The sequence below is a fragment of the Antennarius striatus genome, chromosome 6 (assembly GCF_040054535.1).
Source record: "Antennarius striatus isolate MH-2024 chromosome 6, ASM4005453v1, whole genome shotgun sequence".
Classification (NCBI taxonomy): Eukaryota; Metazoa; Chordata; class Actinopteri; order Lophiiformes; family Antennariidae; genus Antennarius; species Antennarius striatus.
In genome coordinates this window covers 2,393,306-2,417,797 of record NC_090781.1, presented here as the reverse complement: position 1 = coordinate 2,417,797, position 24,492 = coordinate 2,393,306, and the positions used below count along the sequence as shown (strand labels likewise).

General features: G+C 43.0%; 1 protein-coding gene across 2 annotated transcripts; it reads left to right on the top strand.

The window, feature by feature from the left end:
* Positions 1 to 9,289: 9,289 nt before the first annotated feature.
* Positions 9,290 to 24,013, top strand: si:ch211-235m3.5 (BICD family-like cargo adapter 1). 2 transcript variants are annotated; one of them, XM_068317337.1, is made up of 9 exons: positions 9,290 to 9,869; positions 10,965 to 11,180; positions 16,560 to 16,679; positions 17,659 to 17,805; positions 18,228 to 18,410; positions 19,453 to 19,617; positions 21,713 to 21,825; positions 22,150 to 22,270; positions 23,143 to 24,013. In XM_068317337.1, exons 1-9 carry the CDS (start codon positions 9,591 to 9,593, stop codon positions 23,380 to 23,382), a joined length of 1,584 nt encoding a protein of 527 aa, XP_068173438.1. In that variant the 5' UTR covers positions 9,290 to 9,590; the 3' UTR covers positions 23,383 to 24,013. The 2 variants fall into 2 exon arrangements, with proteins under 2 accessions (XP_068173438.1, XP_068173439.1); XM_068317338.1 differs by having other exon boundaries at positions 9,297 to 9,836.
* The last annotated feature ends 479 nt before the right edge of the window (positions 24,014 to 24,492 follow it).

The following is a 24,492-nucleotide window of genomic DNA, read 5'->3' as shown; positions in this document are numbered from 1 at the left end:
TACTCATCACTAACTGATTTACAACTAAAACTTTCCCTCTATACAATAAACTAACTCCTGGTGTGTCTATCCCTGTAATCCTATTGTTGTGTTTTATAAGTTCTGCCAGCGGCTCTGCTGACAGTGAGTACAGCAGAGCCGACATCGGACACCCTTGCCTGACTGATCTTTCTATTCTAAAAGTGTTGCTGACAATCCCATTAACCTTCACACAACTAACTGCCCTACTATACATTGTCCTGACCCAACCTATTAACCTATGCCCAAATCCTACTCTTTCTAACACCGTGTACAGGTAGAGGTGATCTACTCTATCAAAGGCCTTGTTGAGATCTAAACTAATAACTATCCCTCCTCTGTCTGTCTTCATGTGCTCAATTGTGTCCCTAATGCTGTTGATTGTGTCTGATATGTCCCTACCCGGTATGCTATAGGCCTGTGTCTCCCCAACTACCATCCCTATCACTTTTTTAATTCTAGCAGCTAACACCCGTGCCAGTATTTTATAATCATTGTTCAACATGGTGAGTGGTCTGTAATTTTCTAATCTATCCCTACTTCCTTTTTTGTGTATGATGCTAACTAGCCCTACACCTATGTTCCCTACCATCTCTCCCTTCTCCTCTATCCATCTAAACACTTTCCCTAACACTGGCACCAACTCTTCCCTAAATTCTATATAAAATTCACCTACAATGCCATCTATCCCTGGACTCTTATTTCTCCCTAATCCTGCTATCGCTGTCCCTATAATATTGTTCTACCCTAACTGCTATCCCTACATAGTCCTTAATTATCTCTCCCTGCTCTCCCTCTATCTGCTCTATATAATGCTTCTTCTGCCTAATCTTTTCTAGCCCTAAAAAGTATTTGTTACATTTTTCACCCTCAACTACGTCCCTAGCTGTACTCCTGACCAGACCCCTCCACCTCTCCTCTCTTCTGTCGTCCCTAAACTAAATTCTAACACCACGTGATCGCTAAGTGCTGTGACTCTGTGCTCTATTCTGCCTACCTTGTCCAACGTGTCTCTAGTGCTCAGTATTAAATCTATCCTGCTCTGTTTTAACACCCCCCTAACTACCTGCTGTCTAGTGTATACCCTCCCCTCTGGATTCCTTTTACTCCACACATCAACCATTCCTCTCTCTCTCATCACTTCTCTCAACCTTCTTCTCGACGAGTCATTATTGAACGTACCACTCATAGACACATCCAACCTTCCACACCACACATTCATATCACCCACTACCACACACCATCACACTCTCTCCCCAATCTCAAAAAACTCTTCTCTCTCTCTCTCCCCCATTGTTCACACACATCTCACCCATCCATTCTCTCTATCTCTCTCATACTCCTGTCATCCCAGTGCGTTTCTTGTAGACATATTATGTCCCCAGCACACGTCAGATACGTTCGCTGTCTTCTGTCAGGAGTCCTCAGCCCATTAGATAGATAGATAGATACTTTATTAATCCCGGAGGAAATTGCATATATCCACTGCTCAGGCATTACTTAACAAATAATACTGGATTGGCGTTTGGACCATTGGCGTTAATGGACCATTAGTTGTGCACAAGTAAAAAACAATCTGTTATGTGTCCCATTCATTTCCTCCCTTTCTTTTCCCCGGTGGTCTTTTTCTGGTTTCTACAATGTTTTCTATCTCTCCTTCACTCTTCACTGTCCATGATAGTCTCATCCCCTTTGACTCTCCCACAGTCGTCCTCCCTCCTCCCGTGTTCCCCTTCTCCCTCTCCTTCATGCTCACTCCTCCTGAACTCTGTTTGTCCATCTCCTTCCATCTTGTGCTCCCTCGTTTCATCTTACTTCTCCTCGGCTCTCTGCTCCCTCGTCGGTCTCACCCGGGTCATCTCCGTGCTCTTCCGTGTTCCTTTTCTCTTCTAGATCCTCCTCATCTCTTCCTCCCTCCACACACTCCCTGGTGTTGTGCCCTTGTAGTGGAAGTTATTCAACACCGCCACCTGGTGGTGAGAGAATCACCCCTCAGTAAACCCATGAATCGGAACACGGGTTTGAACGAAACACCTCCGACAGGATCCAGATGTGATTTTAGTTCTAAAGTTAATAAAGAAATAATTATCTTTTAAAATAAAACAATGTATAGTATGATTTCAACAAGGTGAAATTCACATCCAGTACCTCGATGGTCGTTTCACCAAAACACCATTAATTGCGCTGACCAAAGACAAGCCTGTACATGGGAGCAATGTGGACATAGAACCTAAAATCACCGTCTAACAAATGAAATAATTAATCAGACCAAACTTTCAACAACAACCATTGCAAACTGTAATCAACAAATGAACCAATATAATAATAGAAAACAAGCATTAATAAGTAAAACATATGCGTTCAGTGTCAGCGGTGTGTGTGTGGTGTGTACCAGAGACAAACTGATGATGGTTCAGCAGCGCCATGCTGGGAGCCTGTTACCAGCAGTGTTGGTAGAAATGGTTCCTGTCAAACAGACACTGGTTTGGAGGACACACATGCAGGAGGATTTAAACTGGAATGAGCCCGAGACCAAGTTGAGACAAGGAGGCATAACCAAACCGCAAGACAGGACAGCAGCAGTGGGGGGGGGACACCAACCCCCTCAATGCACTGCAAAATACACATACCTCAGGGTCACCCCCCACAATAAAATGATGAATTACACCAGCTCTAAAAAGGCGTTTACATACCTTAGAACAGAGGTGCAGCCTCCCAAACAGTGCGAGAAAGGAAGGGAACCACGTGTTGATTGGTGTCGAGAGAGCAGGAGAGTTGTGTTCTGTGACGAACCAAATCAAAGCTGCTGAACTACTTCAGTCAGAAGGTGGTCGACCTTCAGGAATGAAGCCCAGAATCTGGGAGGAATCAGTCTATCCACTGAACCAACGTTAGGAGTGAAGGTGTGTGACACACACAGCTCCACCCATCAATCAGAGTACTGGTCCACCTGACTCAACTCAGGTGTGCAGGTATTTTCCTTTATGTTGCTTCAGGGCATCCGTGGTATCACTGAGTGTGAAGCATGCTGATGAGCCTTCAGAAACCTTCAGCTCATTGGGTCATCGACCCGATCAAACTCCACCCCATCCTTTGTCCTGCAGAAGCTTGAACTGAACTCAGTCATTTTGATGTTCACTGACATCACAGTCAAGAATTCATTTTCATGTCATTGAAAAAGCTATTTTTAGCAAAAGCAAGATGTCTTCACATGTCAGTGAGTTAAATGACACGTGGATTACTTAACCCTGAGATGCACATGTGGGGTCAGGCATGACAACATGGGTTGTTTTTCTTCAACAGCTTCAAAATAAAAGCTTGTAATATATTCATATACCAGGTATTCCTCATAAAATGTTTGTGACATGAGGCCAATTTCATTTTTAAAACATAATAAATTATTTTTAAGAATTTGCAGTGTTTGTATCACTACCCCACTCTTCCACGAATGGGGTCACATATGACACCCACATAATTTTAATGGATTTTTGTATGAACCCGCATAATTTTTAGCCACTTTTACTGTTCCATTTACACATCTGATGTCGTCAGCCACTTCTGCTGCAACTTTCCAATCAACACACCTGGTGTCAGCAAGCTCACCACGGCTACAGAGCAACACACTTGTAAGTCTTTTCTCTATTTATGAACTTAATTTTTTAGTGATATATTCTAACGTGTGATCACATTACAGGTTAATAGTGTGTTTTTATTCTATCTATAGTGAAATGGTTGCTAGAAGGCCAGCTAGGATCCCTGTGGACCGTGCCCTGCAAATGATCCAGAACGGAGGGGATGAAGAGCCAGTCGCAGTCATTGACTCCGATTCTGACATCTCAGATATTGAAGACCCAGCCTATAGTCCCTCACACTGAACAAGGGCAGTCAAACACACACAAGTCCCCTGATGAGTCATTTGAAGAGGACATGGATATTGTGCCGGACCAAAGTAGCCACAAGGGCTCTTACTGGGCAGAGTTACCTGCCAGACAGGCTAAAACAATAAGTCACAGTTTTCAATGTATGCGGCCAAGACCTGAACCTGGGTTTAGGACTGTCTCCCCAAAGGATTCATGGAAGGAATGATATAGTAATAGAGGAGATGCTGACATGTACAAACAAGAAAGGAGAAAGAGTTTCCTCTTACCTGTGGAGTACAAGGATCAGATCAAGGATCTGTTCCAGGGCCAATACTGTTTAATTTATATTTGTTACCATTGGGAAATATTATAAGAAAACATAACTTTAATTTAGACTGTTACGCAGATGATACCCAATTATATTCGTCAATTAAAACAAACAAATCTAACCAACTAATTAAATTAGAGACCTTCCTCAGGGATATTAAATCCTGGATGCTTCACAACTTCTTAATGCTGAACAGTAACAAAACAAGTTATTATTATTGGGCATAAGCACCTCAGGGAGGATTTTTTCTAATACTGTAATTCACTTATATAACATTTCTTTATCCTCTACCAATGATATCAGGAACTTGGGAGTGATCTTTGATCAAGACCTGTCCTTTAACTCTCATATTAAGTCTGTGTCTCGGACATTCTTCTTTCATTTACAAAACATTGCTAAAAATACAAATATCTTATTCTTTAAAGACACAGAAAAAATCATTCATGCCTTTGTTACTTCTAGATTAGATTACTGCAACTCCTTATTATCAGGTTGTTCAAGCTCTGGCATCCTTACATTGGCTCCCACTGTAAGGATGGTAGACAGGAGGACTCTGAACACACTTATCCATCATGGATAACCCCGATCACCCTCTCCACCACACACTGGACAGACAGCGGAGCTCCTTCTCCAACAGACTGCTACAGCTCTGCTGTCCAAGGGACAGGTACAGGAAGTCATTCCACAGATACAGGAAGTCATTCCACAGATACAGGAAGTCATTCCAGCCACAAGCAATCGCTCTGTACAACAGCTAGAGTTCCACCAGTCTGATGCTTGGATATGGCTTTCGTTAAGTCCTACGTATGGCCACAGAGGGACACACTCATTAATAACTTTATACTTGCCATACTAGGGTATTATTGTTGTTATTATTGTTAATGTTTTCAATATTATTATTATTCCCTTTCCCCTTATGTCTTAATTTTCTTTAATACATATTCATATCCAGGATCCTGTTGCTCCCTGCTCGGTACCCTCGGAGGGCTCAGGTGTGGTGTTCAGTCACCATGGACCCTGATCTCCTCATTTCCGCTGGTGCGACGTGAATCTGGGGAACCTGCAGCCGCTCTGTCGGGACTCCTCGTCTGCTATTCGACCCAATCCGCCAGCTGCTGCTTTCCAAGTCACTTGGAAATAAGTCATTCATTCTTAAGAATTTTTTCACTTCACAGGATCTGGATTTCCTCTTCATCTCTGGGACGTTATTGGGTGTTGGTGAGGGCTCCATTTTTACTGAACTTTTACTGCACAAGTTACTTAAACTGTCCACAGATGGCTGACCAAGGAGGAGGAATTGTAGCTGTTTCCAAATCATCCACTCTCTGTTCTAAGGCAACAATGGATTTGTCCTTCTCTTTCCTTTTTTCTCTGCAACTGCTTCACTTCTTCCAAGACCTTCTTTAACTCTTCCAGCAACTCATTCTTTCACTTCTCCATTTTCTTAACTAGAGAAGCCTTTATCTCATCAAACTCCTCCACTTTTCCTTTTCCTCTTGTCATTTTAGAGAGTTAGAGAAGGAAAACAGGGGACATAAGGAACACGTCTGCTCTCGTTGAAAGCCGGATGTCACGTTGATGTTGCAGACATCTTGCCAATTGCAGTTTTGTGAGCTGGTACTGGGCAACTTAGGACGCACAATCAGGGTCATTTTTCCAGTTTGTTTGGTCCTTCACACACGCATGTGCATACCCTGATGACAAAGGCCACCACGCTGGATTTAGAGTGACCCTCGGTTGGACCTGGTCACATAACTGACAATGACCTCCATTTTGTCCAGACAGTCATACTGGGCAGACAGATTATCTGGGACAGGAATATCCAACCTCTCTTTTGTGGGGTCCACCAAGACTTTGTCAAATATAAGGTCCATCATGTCAGCTACAAAGCCAGTTCAATAAAACGGATAAATCTTTACTTTTATTATTGTTTGATTTGCTAAGTTGTTTAGAAACCTTATGTTCAAATACATCCTGGTACTTGCCACTAATTTATGAATTTATATGATTAATTTTTACTGTGTTTTGTTGTGAGCGATTACCAGTATAAGTTAAAACTATGTTTGAAATATTAAAAGATTCTAAAACTAACAGAATGTTGGCTCTGTCTTGTGAGGTTTGACTCTTCATTGTACCTTCAAAGCCTTCAGAAAGTGGACCTTGTAGAGGGGTACACTTTCTTGGGTTTTGACTTGTGGTCTGTCTGCAGTTTTGCTGAAGGCAGGTGAGAAGGCAAATCACAGGTACTAAAACACAGTTTAGGTAGTGTTTGAAGTAACCCTAGTTTAATTTTACCTGCAAAGCATTCCAATTAAGGGGAAAACAACTTTCTTTGGTGCAAACCAAAGGATTAAACTATGAAAGGCCTCTAAAGATGAAGTCTGGTGGTGAGGGCTCAGTTTTGCCACATCCTTCAGAATTCTTTTGCTGTTAAAAACCTTTTGTAACTCGTGGAAAGCCAGAGTTCCTAGAAACAAGAACAATTAATAAAAACATAAATAGAAAATACAACAAATATGTATCACCAACAGCCCATAGGTCTGGGGAACTAATGCACTAATGGGCTTCGGTCATCTTTCGTATAGCTCTGCAATGGCTCTGCGATGTACTGGAGATGTATCTGGAGTGTTTCCCCCATGTCTCGCCCGTGGTGGGTCCACTGGGATAGGCTCCAGCTATACCCACAACCCACAAAGCGCAAGATTTAAAAAAAAGGACTTTTATTGACATTCTTTATAATGAATTGTTAAACAACACATACTAGTTGTCTTTTACACTAACTTTGTGATCAGAGAGTGAAGATAATGAAGTAGCCTCGGCAGTGGCTGGGAGGTGAGCTGACACCGCCCACTGTCAGCTCACACTCCTGGTGGCATCATGGCGGGAGCAGGACTCGATCAGCTGATGGCTGGGGCGATCTGTCCAAGAGACATCTGCTCTACCGCTGAGCCACTGCCGCCCCCAACAAATGGTCTGTGCTATAGGCTATGGGGAGAAACCAGTGCATGGTTCAGCATCTGCCCTACCTTTAACTGTCGTTTTAAAAGCATTTAAAGAGATGAGCTCCTGTAATTTCATGTCCTTCTGGAGCTCATTACACGCCACAGGGGCTGCAAACTGAAACGCTTTTCTATCAAACTCAATTCAGCATTCAGCAAAAACAAGTTTTGTTAGCGTAGACAGTAAGTTGTGTTTGTCTGCTGGACAATGTATGTACATAAATAGCCTGGGAGCAGTTTCAATATTGCCTTATAAATAAAGACATACCAGTGACTCAACCTGCGTAAAGTAAGGGACGGCCATCCCACTTCCTGATAAAGAACACAGTGGTGAGTTAGTGATTTGCAGTTCGTCACAAACTTAAAGGCGCCATGATATACAGAGTCCAGCAGACGCAACGAAGCCTTAGAAGCATGCATGTAAAGAATGTCTCCATAATCCATCATAGGAAGAAAAGTAGCAGAAACAAGTCTTTTTCTCACCTTAAAAGAAAAGCATGATTTATATCCTGTCGTCTATCGGTGTCAATAGTGTCCAGTCGTCTGTCTATATCAGTAGTCACCAGTCGTCTAATGGTATCGTTAGTTAGATATCTCTGTCAGAATCTGATTCAGATGAAGACACCTGGGATGAGTCACTAGATGTCCAAACTCTCGTCCTCCTTGTACGTCAGGTGGTAATTATATGGAATAATTACACCCCCAGGTGGGTTCACTGGGAACTCGTCTTCAGTTTCCGATGACGACATTATTTCAAATAAAATCAATTGACCTGTCTATCACTTCTAATATTGTTTACTAGTTATAATGTCGCGTTTTGGTTTACTGTGTGTATGGAAAAGTTCCCAGAAGGTATTCTAAAGGACAGGTCCTTGTCTTTGTGTTTTCTTGATGTTCTGTTGACACAACCGTTCACCACGCAGGTAACCATTATACAGTATTTAGAGAGTTAATTGCTTTGTGGATTGTCTTCTATGGCTGCCAAGCTAAGTTGGTCGCCAATGTCGTATGACGCCCACGTGACCACTGAATGCGGACGCTGCTGCGGTGCAGATTTTAAGCTTTTCTGACCAAAGGGATGATGCTATTCAGTCAACCCTCGGTTTTGGAACATAATCCGTTCCAGAAGGCTGTTCGAAAAGCGAGTTGTTTGAAATCCGAAACTGTTTTTCCCATTATAATTAATGTACATAATTTTAATCCGTTCCAAGTCTAAAAAACAACTTTTTCTAAGTCTTTTTTTTACTATTTTACACCATAAACTGCACTCAATACTGTTTACCATAAATAAAAAAGGATAGAAATAGACACTGTGTTTTATTTTAATAAAAGATATCCTATTGAACTTTGAACACGAATGCGCTACGGAGGAAGCATCCTGGGCATTGGAGTTCGCTCGGCTCCCGAGTGAGTCGCGTTCAGATACGCTCGGCTTCTTTCGGTTTGTCGAGAGACGAATTTTGGTCGAGTTCAGAGAAGTAAAATTCTCAGATTTTCTGGTCGAAAACCGATTTGGTCGAGAACAGAAGCGTTCGAAAACCGAGGTTTGACTGTACATATAAAATAAAATTTTTCTTCTATTTTTCATAATGATGAATAACATATGTCACTTAAAATTAACTTTACTGTCCCTTTAAGTCAAGACAGGAGCTGCGATGAAACAATTGTTAGGGTGTCCAGCAAAAATTTCCATATATTTACTATTTATTTCCATATATTTATTGATACAAGTAGCATTTGTTTTCCTGTTACGGTCAGGAAGGACCACTTATGTAGAGACCTGAAAAAATGTGTTTTTCATAATAGGAACGCTTTAAAATTGCCATCTTCAATCATAAAAATTCAATTTTCTTGTACGTATAAAAAAGGGCGGTTCTATATTACTTTTGCATGCATTAAAAGATGAGCAGAAAACAAATAATTAAGACTCAATAAAGAAGGTTATAAGAAGCTGTTGTTTCCAGGCTCCTTGTACCACGGTTGACGAGAACATCAACCACAGTCCAACATAACAATCCTGCAATAATCAAAAGATGAAGCCTCTAACTTTATTTTTGGAAATTCGAGCGACAGAGATTCAGGTCAGTCTACGCTTGTGATCCCTCTGATTTCCTGGAGTGGAACTGTGTCCCTCTGACGGAGTGTTCCGTGAGGACAGGTGTGGTTCTTGACGGTGACATGGTAACAGTAGCTCAGGTGACCGCAGGAACCTCCCCCTGGAGACGGGGATCTGCTGCCGAGAGACGCAGCAGCGTCTCGGAGCGCGGAGCTCCGGCCGTCCGCTGAGCGCACGGCGCGCAGCGTGTGATGGACATCCCGCATGACGCACACGCCACTGGCTCTGCTCCTGTGTGCGCGTCGGTGTGATTTGTTCAGGTCTCGGTTATGGATCGACTGGATGCGTGGAGCATCAAGTCCAACAACATGGACCTGGTGGAGGGTTTCTACTTCGACTACAGAACAGAGGAAATAGCAGATTATCAGGACCCCGGTGAACTTCTGGCTGCTCTAAAACAAAAGGAGGAAGAGGTTATTTTGGCAGCCCAGCTGGGAAACGCGTTGCTGGTGGAAAACCGTCAGCTGAAAGATCAGAGCGACGACATTCATCAGCAGTACGCAGACAAACTGGAGGTAAGACCGACCCGGTTCTGGGACCAAAACGAGGTGCGTAAAGACGCGTGAAGACGGACGAGACGTATTTTCATGTCGCGTTTGCCGTCAAGTTTTAGCTGGGGCGTGGGACGGATTGGAAAGTTCTCCTTTTTTTTGTCGTGGAAAAATAGACTCAATAACAACACATTGAAAGTTTCTATATTTAAATTAAACTGTAACGGATTTAGAGGAAATATCATCAGAGAAGATAGAAAATAGAGACTTGTCGTTTTTCTCATCATTCCCATTCAGAACAAGGCGGTCAGAGACTGCAACATCCCGCGACGCCCCAGAATTCAGAATTTTACCCTGACCTACTGCTCCCTTGACCTCTGATTATTTTCAAATTTTTATTATCCGTCTCCAAAATTTTACACCCTAAAAGATACAAAAGTGGTGAGTTGACGTTGACCTAGTTTTCCAAAGGTGAAGGTCATCATCACATTTTCGCGCCTCTGGCTTCCTGAAAATGTTGCTTTCTGTTTTGTGATTATATCTCATCAGGTTTCGAAGATGTGTACTTAAAGAGGTATAAAGGTGACAATGTGACCTTGACCTAGTTTTTCAAGGTCAAGGTTGTGATCTAATTTTCATCCCCTTGCCTCCCTGAATATAACGCCTTATCTGGTTCCTGAAATGTGTGGAAAAAAATGTATAAAAGTTGAAATTTGACCTTAACCTAGTTTTCTCAAGGTCAAGGTCCTCATCTCATTTTCATCCCCTTTGCTGCCAGAGTAAAGCGCTTTTTGTTTCATCTTTCTATCTGCAACGGTTGTGAAGATATTTGGTGGACGGACGGACGGACGGACACACCAACAGTTGACAATTACAATACATCACCTCTTCACTGACAGAATGTACGCTGACATGTGAATATTTGACTTAAACTTTAACGTAATGGATAAAACACACAACGTGAACAATATGTTAGTGTAGTTTGTCACTCATTTACTTCCTGGTGACCCATGAGCATCCAAACAAGCTCATGTGACCCTAATGATGTAAGGTTCCAGCCTGTCGCTAAAGGTCAATGTGATGCCGTGTGGTTCCATTTACTGTAAGTCCTGACTGCATGACTCTTGCCCCCCCCCCCCACCCCCCGTTCAGGAGCTGGAGCAGGGCAGGCATGAGCTGCAGCTGAAGCTGGAGGGCTGCCGATCAAAGTGGGAGAGCCAGGTGGGGGACCTGGAGAGGGATGTGAGGGACCTGAGGGCCCAGGTGGAGCGACTCAGCCGGGCCCTCGGCGAGGCTGAGAGGGACAAGAGAGCAGCCCAGCTGGAGCACAGCGAGCTCACCCAGAGCCTCCGGGAGCAGCTCCACACGGTGAGTCCCACACAGAAAATTAATCTGCCATTGCTTTTAAGCAGAAATGCATAATATTATAATATAATATCATAATATATGACGGTGGCGCAGTGGGTAGCGCTGTTGCCACAAGGCGGTTCCAGGTTAGAGTCCTGCTATTGATGGTTATAACTCGTGTAGTTACAGTTCAGGACTGCTGGGTGAAAAATATGACGTATTTGAGTGTTTTGGTCAACGTTTTACCTTTTTTTGTGACATTTCATAGCCATCAGTCAATCATTAATGTATTTAATGAGGTGCTTCATTCTTAAATACACCTCCTGATGCAACCTGAACACATCATCAGTAATGTATCCTTAATGTATGCTTAAATACCAGTTTGACATAACGGCAAGTGACTGTTAACAGCTGACTCAAACCATTATCATGTTATATTTGACTGTTCAAGTCAAATATCCAAAGGTACAGTGTGTCCTTGGGGGAACGGCGAGCCGGTGACATCATTTACGGCTCCTTATCGGTTCACATGGAGGAGCTGCTTCGATCACACAGCTGGACGCCGGTGGGTGTTTATCCAGCCTGAGATTGTAGGAAATGTTTTCCTAAACACAGCGGTGGCGACACGTTTCATTACTCATGACGAATGTCTTTGAGAAGCAACCTGTTTGTTGCTTCAGAATGGATTCAGAGTTAAAAATAAATCCCGACGACGTGCTCCCTCCCATGAGTCAAGGTCCACATAATAAGGAACTGTGTCTGTCCCCTCCGTGGCCCAGCTAGAGCGACTACTGAGTCTCTAGGACTGCAGGTAGAAGTCCATTGAGACTGAAGGTGTTATCTCTGTTGAGGCTTGTTATGGAGAAGGAAGCAGGGAAAATCCGTCTTGTTTTTTTTTTACTGTCTGACGTCAGACGTGGTTGAAGAGCGTGAAGAAGCTCCATGTCTGCCGTGGTGAAGGGTGCTCTCGTCGCCCTGCCTGCCGTGGTGAGTTGTGTTCGGACAGACAACCCCTCCCTCTGGACGGGAACAGGGAATTGTTCCGTGTCATGACTCAGGGAGACTAATTTCGCAGCGTCATGAGCTTCCAGATGACGTCTTTGGGTATCTTGACTTGTCTGAGCTGCAGGACTAACCTGTGGCTTCGGTATGTCGTGTTCGAAGCCAGACCCAAGCGGAACCACTAACTTTGTTTTTTTTAATCACACAGACAAAAAAAATGAACAATAAATGAGAATACTCCAGGATGATTTTCACTAAATCAACCAATCTCTTCAGAATTTAAGACTTTCCAGAATTTGTTGAATTCATTTGTGTGTTAAAGTCCTTGTATTATATGAAGTAGACATTATCTCTTGCTTGATTTTCATCCTTTGGGTATTGTGTCTTCTTCTAATGAAGGGCACGAGTTATAGTTCTATAATTTGAGAGCAAAGAGAGCTTTGCAGGAATCTGGGGGAGGGTGTGTGTGTCAGACCACAGAGACCTGATGAAGAGGAGAAAAATTCATCCTGATTACCAGCAATGGCAAAACAAGCCCAATGTGAGAGGAGAGCTCGACTGTGATTCTCCGTCCTGGTGCATTGGAGGAAACGGCTGTTGTTAAAATCAATGTTAGCGTGCCAGATCGTCAGCGTTCAGAATGTAGAGTGATGTCATCGCGTTTGGGTTTCTGTCAGCATCACAAATGTTCTTTGTTCAAGTGAAGCGCAATAGAGAGGAGTTACATGTCTGATGTCTGATCATCTCTCTCTAGGCAGTATATAAGTGGATTAAATCTGGCTGAAGAACCTGCAGTTCGTTCGTTTACATTGACTTTAAGAAAAGAGAGATTTAAGGGATTTTAGTTCAGTTTAGAAAATTTAGTTTGACTCCTGTGTAAGAAAACTTTCCATTTCATCTTATCAGTTTATAAATTGGCATAAACATATCTACTGGATCAGGAATTCCAGGCTGATGATCAGTGTTACTTCTGGACTGTATTCAATTTGCTTCTTGGGCCAAAACCTGTAAAATATTTCAAAAGGAGCATTTAGGACACTGGACCTGTGCCAAGTTTAATCCAGTTACACATTTACAAATCTGAATTATTTTTTTTACCTTTGTCTCTTTACGTTTGTCTTCTGGCTTCCATGCAGGAGAGTAACGCACGTTTATTAAGAGGTCATGATAATCACAGTTGTTTAGAAAGCATTGATTTGTGCAAACGTAACGGTTCAGTCATAAAAATATCTAGAATCTGATTTTGAGTGTTTCTGATTCAACTGGATTATGATTGGAGAACCTCCAGTGTGTTGTGTTCTTTGATTGGTTACATTAGATGATCAATTCTTTGTTGTTTACCAGGAACACAATCAGTAATGATCGTGGTAACCAATTAATCAGCATTGTGCACCACCTTTAAGTGTCGTCATGAGGTTGTTTACCATATTTTCTGGACTATAGAGCACACCTGTATATAAGCCGCATTCACTCTATTTTTAATCATTTGAAAATATATATATATATACAAGCCGCACTGGGCTATAAACCGCAGATATCTATGTTGAAAAATTGGATATTTACTGCATATACAGAAGAATTTTGGACTGTAAATGTACATACACAATATGTATATGAACAGATTCTTTCTAAACAGTGGCTTCTAACACAGCAGAAACTTTACTGATTAAAACGGAACAGACCCAAGAGAAAATAACTGCAATTTATTTACCTTCATTTCTCTTGTGTTTGAAACCACAAGCCACTTTAATCATCTTCATCTTCACTGAAACCCATGAAGTCGTCTTCTTCAGTGTCAGAGAGGAACAGCCTCACAAGCGCTTCGTCATTTATTAATACGCTTATTTATGCCGTTATTTAATCCTTTTGGGCCAAATTATAAAATAGTGTCATACTTATTTCACTGCTACACATGACACCCAGCAGTATTTGTATTTGTAAACCATACCAGCTGCCCAGCCGGGTTCCAAGATTGGATTGTAGAACATTTTCTCAAGCCTAACTGTCCCTTAATTCTTTATTATCCTATCCTCACGTGTACTGTCAGTTATTTACAATTAGATCCCCTCTTTGTTGTAATGCACTTTAGAGATTTTAGCCAACAGATTTGAATAAGCCGCATGGTTCATAACCTAGGAAAAAGTAGCTGCTTATAGTCCAGAAAATGAAATCAATCAAAAGAGGAAATACTGTCTTCACTTCCTCTCTACAATATTTTAAATTTAATATCCTCATTATTTGCTCAAACTTTTTTTCCCAGTGTGAATCCGTTCGGTGAGGGTTTTCCTGTCTTGTGTTCTCCCCCCACCATCCTCTCAGAGTGTTATTGGAATGATTTTTAACAAATCTCTCGCCGTAGATTTCCGTTATTGTAAAAAAGGGATGCCTGAATTGAGACTCTGCGACCTTTGCCCCCCGTAACAGCATCCCTCAGCTCCCAGACAAAACCAGAAGGACAATAAGCATGGGGGGGGGGTTACAAATCTTTCATTTGCTCTTTTGAAGTTGCTCCTCATATCCAAACATCCCATCATCCCAGGGGAAAGCCGTCTTTTCTCTGGGTTCCCCGAGGGCTTTGCCTGAGCTTGGGGTTAGCGTGTGTGCTGGTGGCGGCTTGAGGCTGGGGGGGCCTTTTGAGGGGCTATCATCTTTGTGTCTCCACCAAATGGAGCGTCCTGCTTTCAGGGTTCCTCAGCGGGTCACTGCCCCCATTGTGGAAGGGGGGGGCCCATGTCGACGACATGATTCAGTGGTGATGATGACTCTCAGAGGCGAACGCACCCTTGATGGTTGTGTGTCTGCATGTTGAGCCTGTTTTGCTCTTGTCACACACATACACACACACACACACACACACACACACGTACACACTTCACACTGCTTTGAGTCCTTATGCCTGCCTCACTTCCCTTAACGCCATACACAAGCTGCTTCACCCTCACAGCGTCCAGCGTTTACCCTCGGCCTCATTGTTGTCTAATGGGGCATGATGATGTCACAGACCAAGAACAAGGTTCCTCCAGCCCATCTGCTGCAGAGTCCAGCCTTTCATCTTGTATTATGTGGCAGTGATGGAACCTGACAGGGCCTGCTGAACTGCTGACTAAGGGGAACCGAGGGTACCAGACCAGAATGGAAGGGAGGAACTGGGAGGCCAAGGGTTTGTACATTAAACTTCAGAACTAGAACAGTAGAACACAAAAGATCAATGAGGTGTAGGTTTTTTTTATTTTCAGAGTCATCCTTTGTTTGAGGGTTAAGCTTTGCGAAAGTTGTTGAGTGAAATTTGAGAGGTTGTCAGTGATTCTCCATAATGGATGGAGTTATGGAAGAAGACACATCATGTTCAGCTGTAGAAGAGGCTTCAAGCTTGGTTAGCTTTCAGCTGTAGAATCATAAAGAAGTATGACTTCCAATTTTTTCTTGATTTTCCAGGTAGTCCTTATAAATGCGATCAGTTGGACGGCAGGATTGTTCATCATGTTGCATATAGTCCAACAAAATCTCTACTTTGGGAATAAATCCTTTCTCTGTATGGCTCCAATAGCTCAAAAATTCTGCTGGGTACTTTTTAAAAAAGAAAAAAAGACGACAAACTATGAGCGGTATTTCTCATCCTTAACCACTGTACAGTACATAAGTTTGTCCAAACCATAGACATAAAAAACAGAATGCATGAGCAGCAGCAGAACAAAATCAAGACGTTCACGTTGAGCGAGAGCTTTGAAGGAATCAGTTCAGAGGTGAGAACGTCAGCCGGCTGGAATTCAAGGACAAAAGTGATGTGAATGTTTTTGGGCCCGCGCTCCTGTAAAGTTTTTATGTCCTTGGGAGAAAATATCTACATGTGAAGTACGGAGAAATTTTAGTTCTGTTCTGCATTCATTTTGTGAACCTTGAGATTTGACCTTCAGACCCCACAGGGAGTCCAAAGCAGCTTCATAAGCAGCTCATCTAAAGGCAGCACACAGTCCACTTCCCTGTTCTGTGTAGCCTGCAGCGTGTTGAGCACATTTCATTTTGGTCATCTAATCCCCAGCGCTCAGGCAGGTCGTACATTCTGCTCCCTCCATCTGGGTCTAGTTCAAAAGGCTCGACCTCAGGCTAACCTGCTGCTATGGATTTGGTTATTTCTGGATTCAAGACTATGTTGTCAATTCTCTCAAAGCTCCGGTTTTAGGCAAGCCTTGGTTTGGAGTTTCAAGTTAACTGATAAAAATGTGCCATCCCACCCTTCCTGTTTAGAGGTTGGCTTCCTTCTGAGTGAACCTTTTTGGAGGGATGAGTGAAATGCCTCCCAATTCAAAAGCCGTCTATTTTTTCTCTCATTCCACTTCCATTATTCATACTCTGAATCTCACCTGTGGTTTTTTTTTTAATGTCTATATCTGTGTGTAGGCGATGGAGGTGGAGAAAGCCATGTCAAGTGAGCTGCAGGCTCTGAAGCAGGAGGTCCAGCAGAAAGGAGGCCCCAGTAGGAACCAGGATGAGGAGCTGGTCGGTGCCATAAGGGAGCAGGTAACAAGCATGCGAGGACTATGCACACTAATTCAACTCACCTTGCAACAGAGAATCAGATATTATTCTACAAAACTAAAAACAGGTACCAGAAGAAAATAAAAATAAGATAAGAGATAACATAATCCTTTTTGTCCCACAGTGGGGAAATTTTCAATTTTTATCAATTTTCACTTTAGATATGTTTGGAGGTCAAGGCTCAGAAAAAAAAACAGCATAAATGCAACAAAAATGTGGAAGCCCATTTATAATGAAAGAATTTGGGATCATTATTGGTCCCTTCAGTGCTCCAATCATCCATCTCCAACCGCTTATCTGGGGGCAATAGTCTCAGGAGGGATGCCCAGATTTCCCTCTCCCTCTTCCAGCTCCTCCCAGGGGGATCCCGAGGCGTTCCCTTTCAATCATTAGAGGCAGAAACATGTCGTTGGTATTCAATGGGTCCTATGATGGAACACATTTTTTCAGGTCTCTACATATACATAGTGGTCCTCCCTAACCCTACCAACTCCTAGAATCCGGAAAACAAACGCTTCCTGCATCAATAGAATCACAGAAAATTTGGATAAACTTGGATAAACAGCTCTTGACGTAGCAACGGGAGTGACTGACGTATCCTGAGCCCGTCTGTGAGAACACCCTCCTCTCCCCGGATCAGGGCATGGTCACCCCCGAGGTGAAGATCGTGTTCAGGCTACGGTAGCAGTGTGTGGAGATGACCTGGATCAGAGCTGCACACTGAAAGTTCCTCACAAGCTGTTGAAGTCAGCTAGCATTTGGCTAACTAGTTAGCTCTGCTTTGGTCTGTGCATGTGTAGCCTGCCTGTGTGTGTCCCTGAACCTGTATCCTCAGCATCACAGCGAACACACACACACACACACACACACACACACACACACACACACACACACACACACACACACTGAGATATGTTGTTGTTTTTTGTCAAACTGAGGCTTTCTTTCGTTTGTCTTTCAGGTGTTGCATCTTCAACAGAAGAAACAGCTGCAGGACGAGCAGCTGAAGAGCGTGTGTCGAGAAAACGAAGAGCTGAGGACGAGTTTAGACACTTTAAACGCACGCCTTGCTCTGAAAGATGGACTCAACCAGCAGCACAGCCAGCAGGTGTGTACGGAAATATGTGGAAAATACTGCTCCCGGCCTGGCGACATGAGTTTCGCTTGGATTGTTGAAAGTATTGCTCGACCATGAGCTCAGTCCTGTTGCTATACAGTTCACCAGCCATTCTGGATCCCAGTCCTGTTTCTTTAGTTTCCTGTGGGACTGCCGGCTGGAATTTGGCGCATCAGGATGTTTGGCAGTTTGAGCTGATTTCATCACGACTTTCGAAATCCGTTCCATATTATCTTATCTTGTTTATTATCATTCGTGGACGGAGCAGTGGTGCTTCCTTTCGCAATTATACAAAATGGATCACCTGATTATAATGTCCATCATATGTGGTACTGGTTGCTCACATATTATATTTTGGAATATGTTTTTATTTTTCTTTTAATGCCACGGTTTGTAACTCCTTGTGTTTCCAGCTTGCTGAGGCAAAGAGGGAGTTGGAGGTGGCACGCGGTCGCTCGCAAGAGCTGCAGCTGCAGGTGGAGGATCTTCAGGAAGAGTTGTTCCTGCAGGAAACCAGGAGCCACAGAAACGCTTCCCTCCTGTCAGAGATGGAGATCAGCCTGCAGACGGCGGAGCTGGAAGTTAGTAAAGAAGAGGTACTACAGCAAGAGGCCTGAGCCAGTGTGTTAAAAACACAGGAGAAAAGACTGACAAACTGCTTCATATAATGTTTGGTAACGTAGGTATATCATATGAAATATTTTTAAAATGAAATGCAATGCCATGAAGGCCTTTCTCATGGATCCTCTAATAGATCATCTCAAAGGTATGTTGCTGCAGAGTAAATGCCCAAAGTGAAAGTTGGCCTCTGCTAAGTAGGAGAAATGTTTTGGTGGATTTGAACAATAGAACTAAAGCAGTTTCATTTGGAGCTGTTGGGGTTTGAAAAGTTTTGTTTCTGGGCGTGTTCCTTTGTTGTGTTGCCCCAAATGACTCCTTTGTGTTTCGGGGAAATCATTTTCCAGTGACGACTGGAAAGAAGACGTGCTTAGTGAGATAACAGCAATGGGACTGGAAAAAGATCAGCTGGAAGTTAAAGTTAAGGAAACATGAGTAAATGTTGTTGTTCTGTGAGGTACACGCTGACAGAACACTTTGTGCAAGTTCTCCTTGACAACGACTTGATCTCAGGACACACAAGATAAGTTCCTTTAGTTTAGTTTAGTCTTGTTCAAGAAATTTCAGTCATTTATGAGAATTGTCACTCTTTGAGTTTCTACTGTTATTGTTTTTTTCTAACGGGAAAAGGTGACGTAAAACTGCTCTCATGAGTCATTTCCTGATTGTCAAGGCTAAACTACAATGTGTGTGGGGGGGGGTGTTCTTGGGTCTACAGCTTTCAGCATATTTTTACCCCTCTGTAATGTGTTCACATTTATACTATTTAAAAATTAACCTTGAAGATACATCCCAGTTATTGTGACATTGCCTTGTGTTATAATTCTACAGACCTGATGTCATTCAAAATGTGGCCATGAGGGGTGCTGTTATATTTGTGAGATGGCTTTTTTTTTTGTTTACCATTGTAAAGTTTAAAAATATTTGAAATATACACAACCAGCCCCCCAAGCTAAACCACTCGTGTTGTGAGGTGAACCTGACACCCCGTAGCTGAGCCTCCTCTCCTGTTTTATGTAGATGAAGCAAGAAATGGGGAGCATCCTTCAGTTACTGCTGCCTCTGACCCAGGAGCTGAACAGCTCAGAGGGAACCGAGGTCGTGGATCAACAGGAGGGTCTGCAGGTGATGCTGCATCAGCTGAAGGCTATCGCCCAAACCCTGGCGCAGGCATCCGGCCCCCAGGTGAGCGCTCGTCACTAAAATATGCGGTGATGTCTGGGGAATGCTAGGAAAAAGGCCGACCTTGTTGTGTGAAATGAGAGAAGGACAGACATGTTCCTTTGAATTGACACACATATTTTTTATTCTATCACTCTTGGGTCTCGTGTATATTTGAGTCAGTAACAGTCATTTATCACTGGAACTAAATACCCCCGCCTGACCCCGTCCTCCCCCCGGAGCACCTGTGATAAACCTCTGCGAAATGCAGACGCCTGATCTCTTTGTTCACGTCTGTCCCAGGAGCTGAATGGAGCTTTTGTCAGTGGGGTGGGTGATCTGTGTGGGAATGTGAGTGCAGCACAGGAGCTGAGAGATCAGGTAACGTCTGTCAGGGTGGGGCCACATCTAAAGAGGCCCGTTACATTTATTATCATTACCTGAACCAAGCTGATTCAGGACTGTCACTGTGAGCCACTGTTGTTCTGGAGATACGTTTAAAAGGTCATTGCAGTTACCTTCATTGAGTCACATACTGCATGACTTGGAGAATTTGTTAATAAATGTAACTAAATGTTACCCAATGTAATGTAACTAAATGTAAATACTCCTTATGTTAAATAACTCTGAATTTATTACTTATTCAAGTTCCAAACATTACAGTTAGACAGAAAAAACATGTTTGTTTGTTTCTCTGTTCTAACATAAATCCTTATCATTTGTCAGGTTATTAAACACACAGAACTCCATCAATCAAGGATCAAACTATCAATCAATAAAGAAAAACTTTTGCACCAAGTTGCAACTTAACTCAACAGTCAGTGTGCAAAACATTTAAGCACCTTTCTCTTCCAAATATCCTCAAATAGTAATTTTGAAATGTAAAGATTATTCCACTCCCCCTAGAACTGACACTGTATGGTGGTGGGGGGAGTTTGAGTGCCTGAATGATTCCAGGAGCTACGTTGTCAGGGGCATTATGCTCCTGGTAGGGTCTCTCTTGGCAAACAGGTCCTGGGTGATGGGCCAGACTAAGAGCTGTCTCAAAACGACAATATCGAAGCCTGGTATGGTGTAACCGGGGCCCCACCCTGGACCCAGGTACAGGGTTGGGTCTTGTATGCGAGCGCCTGGTGGTTGCCGGGCCTCTGGCTGTAGGGCCCGGCCAGTCTCAGCCCGAAAGGACAACGTAGGCCCAACCTTCGGTGGACCCACCACCTGCCGAGGGAACCGTAGGGGACTGGTGCAGTGTGGATTGGGTGGCAGTCGTCAGCTTGGGGCTCGACGACCCAATCCCCAGACAAAGAGTCCAGCTCTAGGGACATGGAATGTCACCTCGCTGGGGGGTAAGGAGCCAGAGATTGTGAGGGAGGTTGAGAGGTACCGACTAGATGTAGTCGGGCTCACCTCCACCCACAGCTTGGGCTCTAGAACCTACCCAATATCAATTGAAATCAGAAAGTTTAACTTCATGATCTAAAAATGTGTAATGAGAGTATCAGCTGGTCCAGCCCTGTATGCACGTACAGTAACTCCTCAGATTAGAAACCTTTCCGTCAGTGATAATCAGTTCATTCAAACTATCTCGAAAGTGTTTTCCTATCCAAACCTCCTGTGACCCAGTTCATGTGAAAAGAAAAAGAGGGTTGTCTTTATTTTCCTCTATTAATATAGAGAAGTAAGTATTTCTACTTCTACAGAGAGCTGTCTTATAGGATATAAAGCTGTCTTTATATCATATGGCTTTATATCTCCATGGCTGAGGGGCATTACTGTATCAGAGATTGATTTCATCAGGAAGGTTTTATCCTGTGGATCAATGTTAGTCAGGGCAAAGTCAAAAGTAACTAGGGAGTAATCTGACAAGTGCTCTATTTCTACACCGTGGGTAAGAATAAGTTCTAGGGTGTTTTGGTGCTTATGGGTAGGATCATCCACCACCTGTGAGAAACCTAGAGAATCTAGCATAGACTTGAACCCAACGCAGAAACTCACACTGTCAAAATGAACATTGAAATCTCCTGTTACTATAACCTTATCTTTGGTAGCAGCCAGATTAGATAAAAATTCAGAGAATTCATTGTAATCTAATGTAAATATTCGTTTCTTCTATCTACAGAAAATCCATCTAGAGGAGGAAAATGCTGTTTTGAGACTGAAGCTGCAGAGCGTAGAAGAGCAGCATGAAGTCCTCCAACAAGCAATCAGAGACAGAGATGAGGCCATAGCCAAGTGAGAAGCCTTTTAAAAAATATTCTTCTGTGTGTTTTATGGTATGCAAAACATTCAAAATGCTTTGGTGATCCTTGAGGGGGGTATTACTTAATATATTGCTTATACCCTGTATATTTGTTTTACCAAACCAGCTCTTCTTTACTTTTGTTTGGAATAATTGTGCAGATATGTGCCAAATATCATACATTATCAAGTATTATGCATGTGTAACATGATAACACAAAGAGCCACAATTCATTGTCTTGTATATATATAAAGTAATCAGCTTTGAACAGGACATTTCTTGATATAACTGAAGGTCGTTTCTGTGACATAATGTAGGAAAAACCTGATGGAGGCTGAATTGGTGAGAAGCAAAAATGACATGATGTCACTGAACAACCAGCTATTGGAAGCCATCCAACGTAAACTGGAGCTGTCTCAGGAACTGGAAGCCTGGCAGGTGAGGTTCCCTCGTTCTCTGAAGAGCTTGTTGTCCGTTCCATCTCATCTGCGCCCTGAAGCTACTAAATGATCTCTCTTGTCGTGTCCGTGGAATCTGAAGGTGGGCTCAGCTGAGCCGTCTGCCACCGCCCTCTTGTGGTTCAACTAATGTCATACATGATATATCTGATGTAAAGAAAAGATCATTTTGAAACCAAAACTCATCGCTTCAATATACTTATTTACTGAAGTACAACCTAATTTTTTTTTTTTACAATAATCAGCAATCATCAAATAATCGGCTGACCAGAGGGTCGCTGGTTCAAGACCCGTGTGGGCCAATAAATTTGGATTTTGAACTGGCAGTGGGGGGGTGCCAGTTCACCTCCTGAGTACTGCTGAGGTGCCCTTGAGCAATGCACCACCCCCTTACAAGTTGCTCACCACTCTACCTCCGATTATCTGCAGGCCTACAGGTGTGTGTGTGTGTGTGTGTGTGTGTGTGTGTGTGTGTGTGTGTGCGTGCGTGCGTGCGTGCGTGCGTGCGTGTGTGTGGCCCTATACATTTACGTGTGTGAATATTTGGAATGGAAAAAAATGAAAATCCCTACGGGGATTATTATACAATTTATTTATTTGTTTATTTATTTAATAAAAAGATCCCTTCTAAACCGCCGCTTTGCTTGTCTAATACGTATATATTCACATACAGGTGAATCACAGGCAGCGTCTATAAGGTCCGTTTTCATATGAAAAGTCAAAACAGTTCATTGCATGTCCAGAAGGTGGCGCTCCAACACCCGTGTGTCACAATGTGTGCTCCTCTGGTCTGATGTGAGACACCAGCCTGCCTACCTGCTCCTCATGCTTTCCTCCCCACCTTTGATGCAGGACGACATCCAGACCATCATCAGCCAGCAGCTCCGGACCCAGCAGCAGTCTGAACTTCCTCCGAAGAAGTCTACAGCCAACAGGATGGCGTTCTTCCGCCGGCCGAGCAGAACGACCTCCACCGTCTGGGCACAGCAAGCCTCCTCCACCGCCTGGAGTTCAGACGCCACTCAGGACAAAAGCCAGTCCCCCTGGAGGGACTGGTTGAGACGTGGGAAAGGGGCGACGTATGGCAAATAGCAGACAGGGAGGGCCGCACCTTCTGGTTGAGCGCTGAGAAGAGGATTTTACTGGAGGAAGGAGGAAGTGCAGCTTCCCAAACATCATCTGTGGTTTAATGAAGTCAGAAGAGACAAAGACACTGAATGAAATGATCAGTGGAGCCGCTTCGGACAAGGATTTGTTCTATAGACGCCGACATGTACACATTTCACCTAAAAGCTGAGCCATTCTAAAATCTGAATTGAGACAAACTGGAACACTAATATTTTCACAGAAACACATTGAAATGTTTTCTTGGGACTTAATACTGTGCTTTATTTTATAATGTTCAAATGATTCTGAAACGTGAATGTCTGCATTTCTGAGACTTTAAATAGTGTGCATTACAAATGTAGAACAGTGGAGACAAATGGTTTAGGTTACTTCCAGTCCAGATCAAAGAGAATGTGACTTATAGTCAGGAAATAAACTACAAAACAGCTAATCTATAGTTGTACTCAGTTTCATCTTACTAAGTTTTATTTTACTGTCAATTTTGCTCAAAAATAAATGTTTTATTTTGACATTGTAAAGAACAATGTAAAGGATTAGAGAATGATTATGTTCTGGCTAAAAAAAGTGAAAAAAGAACCTTGATATGCTCACTGAATGAGGACTGGTGCTGTTTGTGAGACGATTTTCTTAAAAAGATCTTGAGTTACGACAAGGGTAGTGGTGTACAAGACACACAATCCACATCCCCTTCTATACACACTTACATTCTATTATTTTGATATTTTATATGGAGGGACCAGGTTGGATAGGATCAGGAATGAGTACATCAGAGGGACAGCACATGTCAGAGGTTCTGGAGATAAAGTCAGAGAGGCCAGACTGAGATGGTTTGGACATGTCCAGAGGAGAGATAGTGAATATATTGGTAGAAGGATGCTGAGTTTTGAACTGCCAGGCAGGAGGCCTAGAGGAAGACCAAAGAGGAGGTTTATGGATGTAATGAGGGAAGACATGAAGGTAGTTGGTGTGAGAGAAGAGGATGAGAAGACAGGGTTAGATGGAGGACACTGATTCTCTGTGGCGACCCCTGAAGGGAAAAGCCGAAAGGAAAAGAAGAAGATATTTTATATGGAA